The 13390-nt window shown below is 38.6% G+C and overlaps 1 protein-coding gene across 5 annotated transcripts in view; it reads right to left on the bottom strand.

Annotated features, from left to right (window-relative positions):
• The window catches only part of Galphao (G protein alpha o subunit), a 56425-nt gene that overhangs the window by 41864 nt on the left and 1171 nt on the right, over positions 1-13390 (bottom strand). For 4 of the 5 annotated variants that reach the window (XM_033474024.2, XM_076521887.1, XM_033474023.2 and 1 more), the window contains exons 3-4: positions 3871-4270; positions 938-1153 (exon numbers count right to left, since the gene is read on the bottom strand). In XM_033474024.2, coding sequence (XP_033329915.2) covers positions 938-1055 — 118 coding nt within the window. In that variant the 5' untranslated portion in view covers positions 1056-1153; positions 3871-4270. Of the gene's footprint in view, positions 1-937; positions 1187-3870; positions 4271-13390 lie in introns of all 5 variants that reach the window. The other variant, XM_076521886.1, reaches the window with a different exon arrangement.

Below are 13390 nucleotides of genomic sequence, written 5' to 3'. Positions count from 1 at the left end.
AAAACAAAAAGCTATGTAATATCAATTACTTTTTCAACATTCTTACCTCTTGCGAATTTTAATAAAATTAACAATTACAATGGAACAGCGTAAACATTCATTTTCAAAAATTAAATTTTAAATAATCCTATCATCCGTATATGTATATGTACATGAGTTACGTGGCAGCTGAAGTGTTAGTATTAGTATAATTACGATATACTTTTTTAATGGTGCAATTATGATTTTTATGATTTTTATTAGTGTAATTATGTACATTTTTCTAGTAATGCAATTATGATACACTTTCTTTTATAGTGTAATTATGATAGAGATCTTTTTAATAGTGTAATTATGATACACCTTTTTAATAGTGTAATTATGATACATCTTTTTAATAGTGTAATTATGATACATTTTTCTAATAGTGCAATTATGTTACACTTTTTAATAACGCAATTCTGATATACTTTATTAATCCTTTGCAGTCGAGCGATGACCCTAAGGCACCACTCAAAAGTTGTCAAATATCACATTTCCAAATAATTTTAATAAAAAAATAAAATCTGTTAAAAAGTGACTGTTGCACGAGTCACAAAATTCAATTTCATATACACAAAATGCACTAGATTATATGAAATAGAAATAGGCCAGAAAAACTTTTGGATTTCGAGTCAAAATGGCTCCGTCGGCAAAGAGTTAATAACAATATAAATAGGATAAATTCGATGAACAATCTAATTACGATATATTCCTGTCGAAAAACAGTTCCGCCGAATCGACCGTGATTCAAATTTTCGCGAAGTCACGTGCGCGCGTGACACCGTCCGTCAAAGTGTCACGATCGCCGAAGGAAGAAAGAAACTTCTAATTGGCTGCCGCCTCTTTACAATTGGTGCGGACAATGTTTCTTTCGCATGTAGATCGGCTCTCTAATAATGACGCAAGAGGGACTCACCGAGCAGCAACAGCTTGATGTCCCTCGCGGCCTGCGCGCCGTCCTCCTTTAGGTTCTTCTCGATCTGCCTGCTGCGGGCCAGGGCGGCCCGCTCTTCCGCCGACATGGCACAGCCCATCTTGCCACAGGTTGCCCTTACAAACGCCACCACCAACCTCTAAATCCTCCCTTCTTCCGTAACGAACGACCCGCCGCGCCCCGAAGGGATATAGAAACCTGTACACAGGGTTGATCGCCTAAGTGTTCGAGCTGGAACACAATAAATTCTCCCTAATTGACATGCTCAGAATGTGCACAAAAGAAATTGAGACAATTTGGGAAAAGTTTTTATAGTTACCGATCGCCAACAACTGCAGGGTGTCCTAAGAATGTCTCGCATCTGGAGCTGGGGCGTTCCTGAGATCATTTGGAGTAACTTTTTCCTTAGCGAAAATGCAATCCGCGGCTTCGTTTACGAGTTATCAACAAAAAAACAGTGACCAATGAGAGGCGACATATCAGCTGGCGCGAGAAAACCGCGCCAATGAACGGAACTGGGCATCGCGCGCTCGTAGGGCAGCACCGCCTCGCGCCGCGCTGAGCTCGCCTCTCATTGGTCAGTGTTTTTCGTTAATAACTCCTAAACGAAGCCGCGGATTGCATTTTCGCTAAGGAAGAAGTTACTTCAAATGACCTCGGGAATCCCTCATTTCCTGGAAGCACCATGCTTTTGGGACACCCTCTATTTTTCTATAGACTAGAATATTTTTTCATTTTTAAGTCTAATGAATTCTGAGGAATGCAACACGTCCATTCTCCATATTAGTATAAAATGGACTGTATAACAAGTTTATTAAAAACCATATATAAAAACGGGCTCGTATAATCGTACCTCCTCTTTCCAAATTGTCCATTTTTGTGTACAAACCGAGCATCAATGAGGGAGAACTTACTGTACACTTTCCGAAGCCGCTGACCATATCGCAAACATTCTTTGAACAACGGTTTTATGATTTCTTTTCATGGAGCATCGTCTGACGTAATTACCATTTTTCTAAATAAATTTTCTGTATTATCACGTATAGGGAAAAAATGCTACAATTTATTGGTCAATCCATTATAGGAAATTCTCCTTAATTGACGCTTGGAAACAAAACTGGACAATTTTGGAAAAGGAAATACCATTATCCGAGCCTTGCGGCTCGTTATTTATATAATAGAATATAATATAATATGATATAACATAACATAACATAATATAATATATAAGTAATTAAATATAGTATATAATATAATATAATATAATATAATATAATATAATATAATATAATATAATATAATATAATATAATATAATATAATATAATATAATATAATATAATATAATATAATATAATATAATATAATATAATATAATATAATATAATATAATATAATATAATATAATATAATATAATATAATATAGTATAATATAGTATAATATAATATAATATATTATTTAATATATTATATTTATATAAACATATCTCCTCTTCCCAAATTGTCCATTTTTGTGTACAAGCTAAGAATCAATTAGGGAGAATTGACTGTACATAGTTATGCAAAGGATATGCGAAGGTCGAGCTTGCATTCTCTTACAGAATCGCATATTTTTTAATATACCAGTCGACGTAGCTTCTAATATTCTGCAGAAAACTACTAGGCCACTCAAGGCCTAACATTGCTGGTTCAGAAGATATTGTGTATTCTTTCTGTGGATAGTGGTGCCATCTTCAAACCGGAATATCTCTTCAGACAGCGATCTTAGGGTACAAGATGTATAGTACTTTTTCGTAGAGAATCGCAAGCTGCATCGACCGCTGTATTCAAAAGTCTGTTCTGATCTAGAAAATTACTTGAACTTGAAACACCCTCTACTATTCGCTCACCAGAACAAGACTCACGAACACACTGGTCGACGTAGTTTGTTATTCTTCACAAAAAAGTATTATACAACATACACTTTGACGCATCGACTGCCATACTTTGAAGGAATCTGTTCTAAACGCCGACATTTCTTTTCCTTTTTAAATAAATAAGCAGTAATAAGTGAAAAATAATGAACAGATCCTTTTTCTCGTTAGCAACGAAGCTTTAACAGTCGCGTCGTGGCGGACGTCTATTGCGAGATATCTCGTGGTTGGCAGTGAACGGATGAAAACCACTGTCTACGGATATTATTCCAATTTGAAGACGGGGTTACCGACCACAGTGGCCTTGAAATATCTTCCGGAGTAGCAACGTTAGATCCCGAGTGACACGGTACTTCTCTGCGGAGCGTCGCAACTAGACCGCGGATTTTATGCATTTATAAGAAAAATAACTAGTCCCTTCAGTTTTAAAGGATCGGCGAACACTTTTGTATTCCCATCGAGTCAACAGGTTGAGCGCCGCGTCGGTCACACATGGGTGACACTGATCTCTGACCAAAATTTTGAAAATTCATTTTCACTGTAATATACTCGAACAAACCGAATTTGACAAGGATGTTTCGAACGCGAATGAGTTCCAATGTCATCTATTCTGATAAATTTTAACTTTCTAGTTTCGGTTTAATTAATTAAGTTACTTTGATTTTCAGGGAATTTTAGTGATCGCGATTATCAACGTAGAACGCGTTAAAATTATTAACAAGAAAGATGAACGTAGCTGCTGCGCGTTGCAATCAATGCAGACCGGTTTTCATTTCGCACAGGGATCCGTAGTCTAGTTGCATGCTTTCCACTTAAAAATGCGCCTAGTCCTGGTTGAGAAACAACCTCGACCTTGAGGAGGAATCTCTTCATGGTACCACCTACAAGAACGGTAATCACGTGAAACAAACGGCCCACAGAAACCCGTTCAACGTGTTCGTCCGAAACATTTGCCGACGCAGACTCGGACGACACCGCGGCCTGAATATTTATGCGACTCACCCTGTATATCCCTTGTGTTTGCGCCTGTTCTGTTTCGGTTCACCTTCCGTTCTCTATTCGACGGTTCGTTCCCTAGGCTGGTCCTAGGCAGGGGTTCCGGGCGGCACCGGTGTTTTCACCAGCACCAACCACTTCAACAACCACCACCCTCTTCCACGGACGCCCCTCCTCCGCCTCGCCTCTGCGTCACCTCCGCCGCCACCCTCGGACACCGATTCCTCGGCGTGTCCTCCTCGTCTTCGTCCTTTGCGCTTCAGCGGAACCGGCAGGAGCCTCCTCCTCCTCCTCCTCCTTGCCCCCGTTCCTAATCAGCTAGCTGCACCACCGCGATCCCCGATCTTCGGGACTCCTGTAGGAGCCCGCCACCCTGGGACGAGGTTGGGTACCTTTAGCACTAGCTCTGCAACAGACGATTTATGTTTGTTTATAAAATGCAACGGCGAGACACGTAATTCCGATTTTTAACGTTGTTTCAACGTTGTAATATTTGCCGCAAGCAACTTATGATATAAATAATAAACAACACGTGAGTGTACATACTTTAATTATGTATTATGGAAATTAATAATAATGCAGTAATTATTAATAATTATGCAAATTATTTTATCGCTGTACATACTTTAATCATTTTTATTTGCAAATTATTTCATCGTTGTGCACACTTCATTGATTTTTATTATAAATTATTTTATTGCTGCACGTATTTCGTTCATTTTCATTGTAAATTATTCGGTTACTATAGAGTAATCGAATACGGGTCTTTCATAATTATGTTAATACTCGAAAAGGGGTGATTCTTGAGGTCATTTGAAGTAACTTTTCCCTTAGCGAAAATGCAATCCGTGGCTTCGTTTACGAGTTATTAACGAAAAACGTTGACCAATGACAAGCGAGCTCGGCTGGCGTGAGGCGGTTCAGTCAACGAGCGCAACGAAGTCCAGTTGCGCTGATTGGCTCGGTCGTCTAGCGCTAGGCGAGCTCGCCTCTCATTGGTCACGGTTTTTCGTTAATAACTCGTAAACGAAGCCTCGGATTGCATTTTCGCTAAGAGAAAAATTACTTCAAATGACCTGAGCTATCACCCCTTTCCGGGTGATCACATAAATATGGGACACCCAGTATACATTGTCAGCACAAATTATTACGAATAATTGTAAATTGAAAAATCAACGATCCGTCATTTTGACGAGTTCCACGAACCTAAATTATTTTAGCGTTGTTTAGATTTAAAAGATCGAGAAGGCCAGAATTTTTTATAAACCGAAATATTTCTTACAAGTTTTTATAACCTAATATCTAGAGAAATTAATACTTATTTGCAAATTGGATACGAGCCCGAAACATAAAATAACGTTCAACGTCTACTTTCACAAATCCGTATCTAATTAAAAACCGCAAGGAACTGCGCTTAAAAATTACGTGCCCCAATTAATAACGGCCTAAGATTTCATATAAGAAGAATTCCTACGTTATACATATTTTTAAGCAGCGTGAAATAGTCTGAAACGATAGGTTCAAACATATATTGACTATGTAATCATTCCAATCTTATCATTTTTCTAGGAATACAAATATTAACACTAACCATTTGTTACATTTTTATTTTCGTTGAACCAGCGCGATTACGAATAATTTAATGAAATGCAATAATTATAGATTAATTTACAATGGAGTAACGTTACGGTAAAATAATTTGTAATGAAAGAAAGCAATTTACAATTTACAATAATTTACAATAAAAATTGCAAACGTACGTACAGCAATAAAATAATTTATAATAAAAATTGCAAACGTACGTACAGCAATCAAATAATTTACAATAAAAATTAATGAAATATGCGTAGCAATAAAATGATGTGCAATAAAAATTAATAAAGTATGTACAGCGATAAAATAGTTTGCAGTAAAAATTAATAAAGTATGTACAGTAATAGAATAATGTGCAATAAAAATTAATAGGGTATATACAGCAATAAAATAATTTGCAATAAAAATTAATAAAATATGTACAGCAATAAAATAATGTGCTATAAAAATTAATGATGTACGTACAACAATAAAATAACATACAATAAAAATTAATAAAATATGTACAGCAATAAAATAACATGCAACAAAGATTAATAAAGTATGTACAGCAATAAATTAATTCGCAGTAACAATTAATAATGTATGTACAGCAATAAAATAATTCGCAGTGAAAATTATAAAGATAAGATAAAATTGCAGTTCTTATGCAGCTTTGGTCATCGATTCATAACATGCAAGAATTCAGCCCTCAAAATAGACCATCGAGGATTCCTGCGCATCGATCGAAACTTTTGAGTGTCGCTGTACCCGGTATCGATAAAAAAAAACGAAGGAGGTTTACACGATTACGATTAAGTGGCGGCAGCGTTGACAAGGATGAAGAGCGCACCGCAACCGCAAAACATATCTGTGCACGGTCCCGCGCCGAAGAAAAAGTGATTTCCTTCCGCGATCGTGATCCGATAAAAGGGAACGCGCGCGAGAATATAATGGTCGCGGCACACGTTGGTGGTCGCCGTTTAAAAGTCGCCCTCGAGCCGAGGTCTGGTTCCCTTTTTTTTCGGTGGCGGCCGACGCTTTTGTAAGGAAAAATTGTCAGTCGGGACGCGCGTCGAGCCTTTGAAACGCTCGAAAGAAAACATGACCGCGGGCGAAAGACGCGCGGTGATTTATTATTGACGCCGTAGATCCGGGTGGAGCGTGACTTCGGGGACACCCGGTACGCGAGGATTCTGCGAGTCGTAGAATCGGCCGCGTTATCGGTACGCCTTTTTCGTGGGAATCGTGCGGGGAACGCGGAGAGAACTGCGAAACACGGTTTGACACGGCGATTCTACGCGAAAAGCCGCGCAGAAATTGTAGAATAGAGTTTTCTCGTTCGGGACTTCGATCTTCGAGAAAATTCTGCTCGAATGTTCCACGTTTTGGAATGCCGAACAACGCCGACCCCTCGACGGCTGACCTTTTCACTCTAATTACGACGAGTGCGCGACGAAGAATGGAACGAGACGAACGAAGGACGATTCTATGGAAAAAACAGAGTCGAAAAGGTGGGATGCAGTTTTTTCATTCAAGGTCTTGGTTTTGAGAAAAATTCGATTAAAATGTTTGCCGATGCTTGTCGGTTGGCCTTAGCACGCGGATAACGGAGCGGTCGTCGAGAATTACGGAATGAGACGAAAACGAGGCAATTCCACGCGAAAAACTGAGTCAAAAATGTAGGATAAAGTTTTTTCATTTGAGACCTAGTTTCCCAGAAAATTCAGTTTTCATGCTCGCCGAGCGCGCGCGTACCTGCGCGACACACTTGATTAAATACAGGTGCTACTACTATGCTCCTGTGCAATTGTTAACAAATTGCTGAGGCACGTGCAGACAAATATTTCTGCTGGATTGCACGTTTCTGATATTTGGTCGAATAAGCGCGTTCAACGAATTTTGAGATCGCGTCGTCTCGAGGATCATAGCTCGTTTAAAATTCATATCGAAGACTTATTCTCCTCCACGGGGATCATAATCGATGCACGTCGAAACACTCCCGAGCCAAGAGACAATCAATTTTTGAACGTCCCTATTTATATTCCACGTGCGACTCCTCGTTTTTAATTCAATCGCCGCCATAATGGATGCGGCCGACCTTTCGACATTAAATAGATCGATGTAATCGTAACTGCATGTTGAATCGGTCGCTGGTTCAAATGCATCGGAAATCGATCATCCGGGAAAGGGATTGCATACGAGTAAACGTCCTTTCAACGAGACATCGAAGCTGATTTTGAAACGAACGTTTCGAGCGGAATTCTGCGGAACGAATCTGAACGACGAAATGATTCGGTCACCCGATAGAATACTTTCGATTTTATACAAAGAACTTAAATTTTGCAAGGAAAATTGAACGATTGAAAGTCTTAGTTTTTTATTATTCAAGGCAAATCGGTTGTCAAATGTTAATATTAATTTTGCAAAGATAATTGGACGATTGAAAACCTAGTTTTTTATTGTTCAAGTCAAATCGATTGTCAAATATTAATTTTGCAAAGAAAATTGGACAATTGAAAGCCTCAATTTTTTCGATTCAAGTCAAATCGGTTGGTAAATATTAATATTAATTTTGCAAAGAAAATTGGACAATTGAAAACCCTAGTTTTTTATTATTCAAGTCAAATCGGTTGGTAAATATTAATATTAATTTTGCAAAGAAAATTAGACAATTGAAAACCCTATTTTTTTATTATTCAAGTCAAATCGGTTGGTAAATATTAATATTAATTTTGCAAAGAAAATTGGACAATTGAAAACTCCAGTTTTTTATTATCCAAGTCAAATCAATTGTCAAATATTAATATTAATTTTGCAAAGAAAATTGGACGATTGAAAACCCTAGTTATTTATTATTCAAGTCAAATCAATTGTCAAATATTAATATTAATTTTGCAAAGAAAATTGGACAATTGAAAACCCTAGTTTTTTATTACTCAAGTCAAATCGGTTGGTAAATATTAATATTAATTTTGCAAAGAAAATTGGACAATTGAAAACCCCAATTTTTCCAATTCAAGTCAAGTCGGTTGATAAATATTAATACTAACTTTGCAAAGAAAGTTAGACGATCCAGAACCCTAGTTTTTTACGACTCAAATCAAATCGGTTATCAAACATTAATATCCACTTTGAAGTTTCAAGGGAGGTTCGCTATTGTCTCAAGGGGGTTAAAATCAATATAGTCAAAACTTTGAGAAGTGTATTAACGAGTTCGCTACCAGCGTCGCACGTATGTGACGACCATGATTTTGTATTTCACGTAAAGGGCATAAAATTAATGTTGTGAGTATATAATTATTTAAAATTGTAGAGAATTTATAACGTCTATTTGACGACATTTTCTTTATACTTTGTGAGAGGGATATGATGCATTTAATACGACAAATACAATGAACATAGGCTATGTATAATAGTGACGCTAGCAGCGAACGTGTTAAAGTTAGCAACGTTCCAACTGTCAAAGAAATGATTGCCAACCTCGGTAGCTCCCAATGCGGACAAACTATTACCAAACTTCCAAGCCTTTCGAGGGTAAGTACTATACAACGATGAAAATAATTCATGCCACTCGAGACAATTAAACGATCGCAAAAAAGTAACAGTCGATCAAAAAGCCTGTAGCCCTAATTATAGTCTTCAAAATTTCTTTCGGATCCCTAAATCGCTCATTTAATATCAATGACAATTTTTTATCAAGCAATTTCCTTTTAATAATAATAATAATAATAATAATAATAATAATAATAATAATAATAATAATAATAATAATAATAATAATAATAATAATAATATAATTAAAATATGGTAGCAACTGATTTATGGACCACCCCGTGCATACGATCGAATAACAAAATTCAATCGTTCTCCGTGAAAATATTTTTATAACTTCACTAATTAAAAAAAATTTCATTAATTAAACTAAAACAAAAAAAAAACTCCTCGAGTGACACTACGCCACTTTACGTTCTAAATCAACAAATTTCATTTGTAACATCACGCCTCGAAAGGCGCAAGCTTTTCGTGCTAACCGAAAGAAGCAGACGCGCGCACATTAACCCCGGGCTAAGGGTGAGTTTAAAAATGGTCGAATGCAAATTAAGTTCTCAGACAATAAGAGGAGACGGCGCAGGGAGCACAGTCGAGAAGTAGCATCTTTAATTAGGGGTGGATGTAGCTAAGCAAAAATGGCCGGTTGACTCATCAACCCCTGTTAATAGGTTAACCCCTAGCCTTGTCCGCGGCTGCGTGCACTAGTGACTTACAGTATATTTAATGCCGACGTCGATACAACGTTGCCACCGGTGAACGCGTATTTTTATCAAATTCGTTGTACCTGTTCAACAAGGGGGCGGCTGTTTTTTTCGCACGGATTACAGAATACGAGTGCCGCGATTCTTAAATAACCGAAACTTAACCCCGCGACGATATCCTATTTTCTCAGATCATTGCGAAAGAGCACAATGCACCACGTTTGAGAAACTTTCTGGAAAATTACGCGGACATTTCCAAAAATATTTTTATTATATATCATATATATCATATATATTATATGTCATGCATATATCATATATTACATTATATTATATATATATATATATATATATATATATATATATATATATATATATATATATATAATATAGAATAATATATAATAATATATATAATAATATATATACAGGGTGTCCCAAAAATGTCTCGCAATACAGAAATGTGGGGTAGCTAAGGTCATTCTAAGTAACTTTTTCCTTTGCGAAAATGCAATCTGCGGCTTTGTTTATGAGTTATATATCAGTATATGAGTATATATCAATTTCGAAACTTCGTACCATTTGGAAACATAAACGAAGGTTACACCTACACGGTGGCTGTTGTGTTGGGGTCAAGAGTCTGAACCAGCAATCGGAGTACCAAAGGTTAAGCTACCCTAAAGGATGAAAAACAGATTTTTGCAATGGTGAATAGTCTATCGATATATTGATGTGATATATTGATCTTCTCACATGATAAAAAATTTGGCAAATAAACTTTCTTCGAAATGGTAGTTACATGTGGAAATAGAATTTCAAGCATATTTAATTATATTTATATCATCAAATATATATAATTATATAATATATTATCAAAATAATCACGTAATATCCATATACAGTAAATTCTCCCTAATTTTCCTTCAACATATGAATAAAAATGGACAATAATACTTTAAGGGACAATAACACAATAAAAAAACCTTGACATAACCTCGTAATATCCATACACAGTAAATTCTCCCTAATTCTCGTGGCTCGTTTCTACAGTTGCCGATTGTCAACAATTATAAAAACGAGGTGCAAGGCTCGAATAATCGTATCTCATCTTCCCAAATTGTTCATTTTTGTTCGCAAATTGAAGAAAAATTAGGAAGAACTTGCTGTATGTAACTACTATTTAAAAAAAACTTTATTCGCAAAATTCTGTATTGCGTGAGAAGATGAAAACATTTATAGTCCACTTATTATTTCAAAAATCTATTTTTCCCCCGGCCCTGCCCTCGTTTAGGATCGGCAGCACAATGTCTTGCAACACAAGAAAATCAATGCACCGAGGTTATGAGACCCTGGAGTACCATTCAGAGGTTAAGATCCCAAAAAAAGTCACCAGAATTCTCGAAGTGTACAGAAACAGCTAGATAAAATTGTCCATTATTTTATCCTGCTGAAATAATTTGTGCTAGTGAAATGCCCAGACGCAGCTCGAATTATCTGCGCATCGACTACAACCCCTAACAACACGCGACTCGCATAATTTCCCTAATCGCCCCCACACTCGCCCAGAATATAAAAATCTCATCGGCCTTCGTAGACGACGCGACACGTTGGCCCAATTCGACGGTGTCGCGTCCGCGACTTCGCAGCCCGGCGGGCAAAATTGAAATGACGAAAACCACCGAGGAACATTGCAATCACAGTGCCGACGCCATAAAACGGGGAATCGGCCGTAAAAGACCCGGGGACCGCAGCCGAGTTAAACTTCTTTCCGCGAGCACTTTCTCAGAGACAGCGCCACCCAAGGGTCCCCACCACCGCCTCCCACGGGGGGGGGGGGGGGCACCCTAACCAAAAAGTCGCGCAAGAGTAACCCGAAATTCCTCGGCGAACGTGAAATCTCCGCGCAGAAAGCGATCCAGAAAATAAAAATGACCCATCCTTCCGCCGATTGACAGAAACGAGACGCACCCACGGCCGCGTGCGCTTTCCCAGGAGAACGCGGTCCGAAAATAGCCGCGACAGCCGTCAGTCAAACTAACTATTAAAAAAAAAAAACGAGAGAAAAAAGCGTGGCAGGAAAAAGCTTGGAGGGCCAGGAGTGCGCGGGTACCCGAGGGTCGCGGCGGGCAGCGACCGGGTCGGGCCGGGTCGGGTCGGCATCGCGAAAGTTTACAATCGCGCGAGCATTTATATGCGGCGCTTTTTCGTCGTTTTTCAATCGAATTGGAGCTTTCATATTTTCGAAGTTGCGCGCAAGAATTTATAATTAATATTTGAAAATTCGTACAGGGTAGCGAAGCTGGTAATCGCGAGTGTACCAATTGCCGCGCCGCGGTTTACTTATTAACCGTTTGAGTGCCACGTGTCTTTGCTGTTTTCCCGTCCAAAAGTGCCAAGCGGCGCAAAAGCGATTGTCTTATTTCCTCTCCAAGAATGCCAAGGAGCGCTATTGCGCTGTTTTCAGATTTATACAGTAGCTGTAATTGTTTCAATTCATTGATGTTCTGCCATCTTTCTGAACGTAAGTACAGATTTATCAGCGTCTGGGTTACGTCATATAATATAAGAATATAATTTAAATATTTTATTGCATATATAAAAGGTATGTACAGTAAAATTTTCACTATTTTTTTTCTATTCTACAGTATAATTTTTTTATATTTTTATTTGATGCCCTTCAGCAATTAAATGCCTTCTAAACGTAAGACGAGCAATATAATAGAGGATTCGAATTACGATAGCGATGATAGTGAAGTTATTATTTTTAAAAGAAGAAGGATTAATGTTATCGGCGATTCTGTTTCTGACAATAATATTTCTAATACTGGAGACATTTCAAAATATATCATGGTTACGGAAAATGAATACATTGACCAAGGCAATTCATTTCAATTCATTGAAATGTCGGGACCGCGATGCCGTTTATCTAATAGAGCCAAACCGATTGAATATTTGTAAAGTCGCGCATCGACAAAAACCGAGCGTGTCGCGGTTATCGGTTTCGCAGCCTAGAGCGCTGGCACTGTTCGAGAGACAGACGAGAAGCGCAAAATCGCTCCGTGGCACTCAAACGGTTAAAGATAATAAATAAAAATTTATTCGTTAAATGTCCCCGAATTTTCTTCGTTATCGAATTAAAAAAATTAAAAAACAAATACGAAGCTAATCACGCAACTGAGAACGAGCGCCAGGGGCGCAGCAATTGGTCGCCGCGACGAAGTGACCCCCGACTTCGGTGCACCGCGGCGTGGGACAATGTCGTTCGACTTATAAAATAGAATACAACGGTCGTAAAAGGGAGAAGGCGTGCGATCGCGAACTTTCGGGTCCTCGACCCGAGCCGCTGCCTCCTCGGCCGGCCGGAATCGGCGCGGATGCATTTGCGGTGTGTAGTTCCGAGCTGGGCGGACCGAGCCGAGCCCGAAATGTCGGGCGGCCCTGCTCGGAACCGAGCGGAAAGTAAGACGCGATTCCCCAGCGGCGGATATAGCCGAGCGTAAAAGGCGAGTTAGCTCATCACCCCCTGTTAACAGGTTAACCCCTTGCCTCGGCCTGGCTCGCGTCTGCGTGTCACTTCACCAGTCCTATAATCCGCACACCTCACTCCCACGAGCCCGGAGAGCCCACCGCCGATATACGGCGAGAACTGTGCTAACGAAACGGATCCTTTACCAGAACTGTCCTCTCGTCGACGTCGA

Source organism: Megalopta genalis, chromosome 5 (assembly GCF_051020955.1).
Source record: "Megalopta genalis isolate 19385.01 chromosome 5, iyMegGena1_principal, whole genome shotgun sequence".
In the NCBI taxonomy this organism is placed as follows: Eukaryota; Metazoa; Arthropoda; class Insecta; order Hymenoptera; family Halictidae; genus Megalopta; species Megalopta genalis.
The sequence above is the reverse complement of the archived record's forward strand: the minus strand, read 5'-3'. Positions and strand labels throughout refer to the sequence as shown.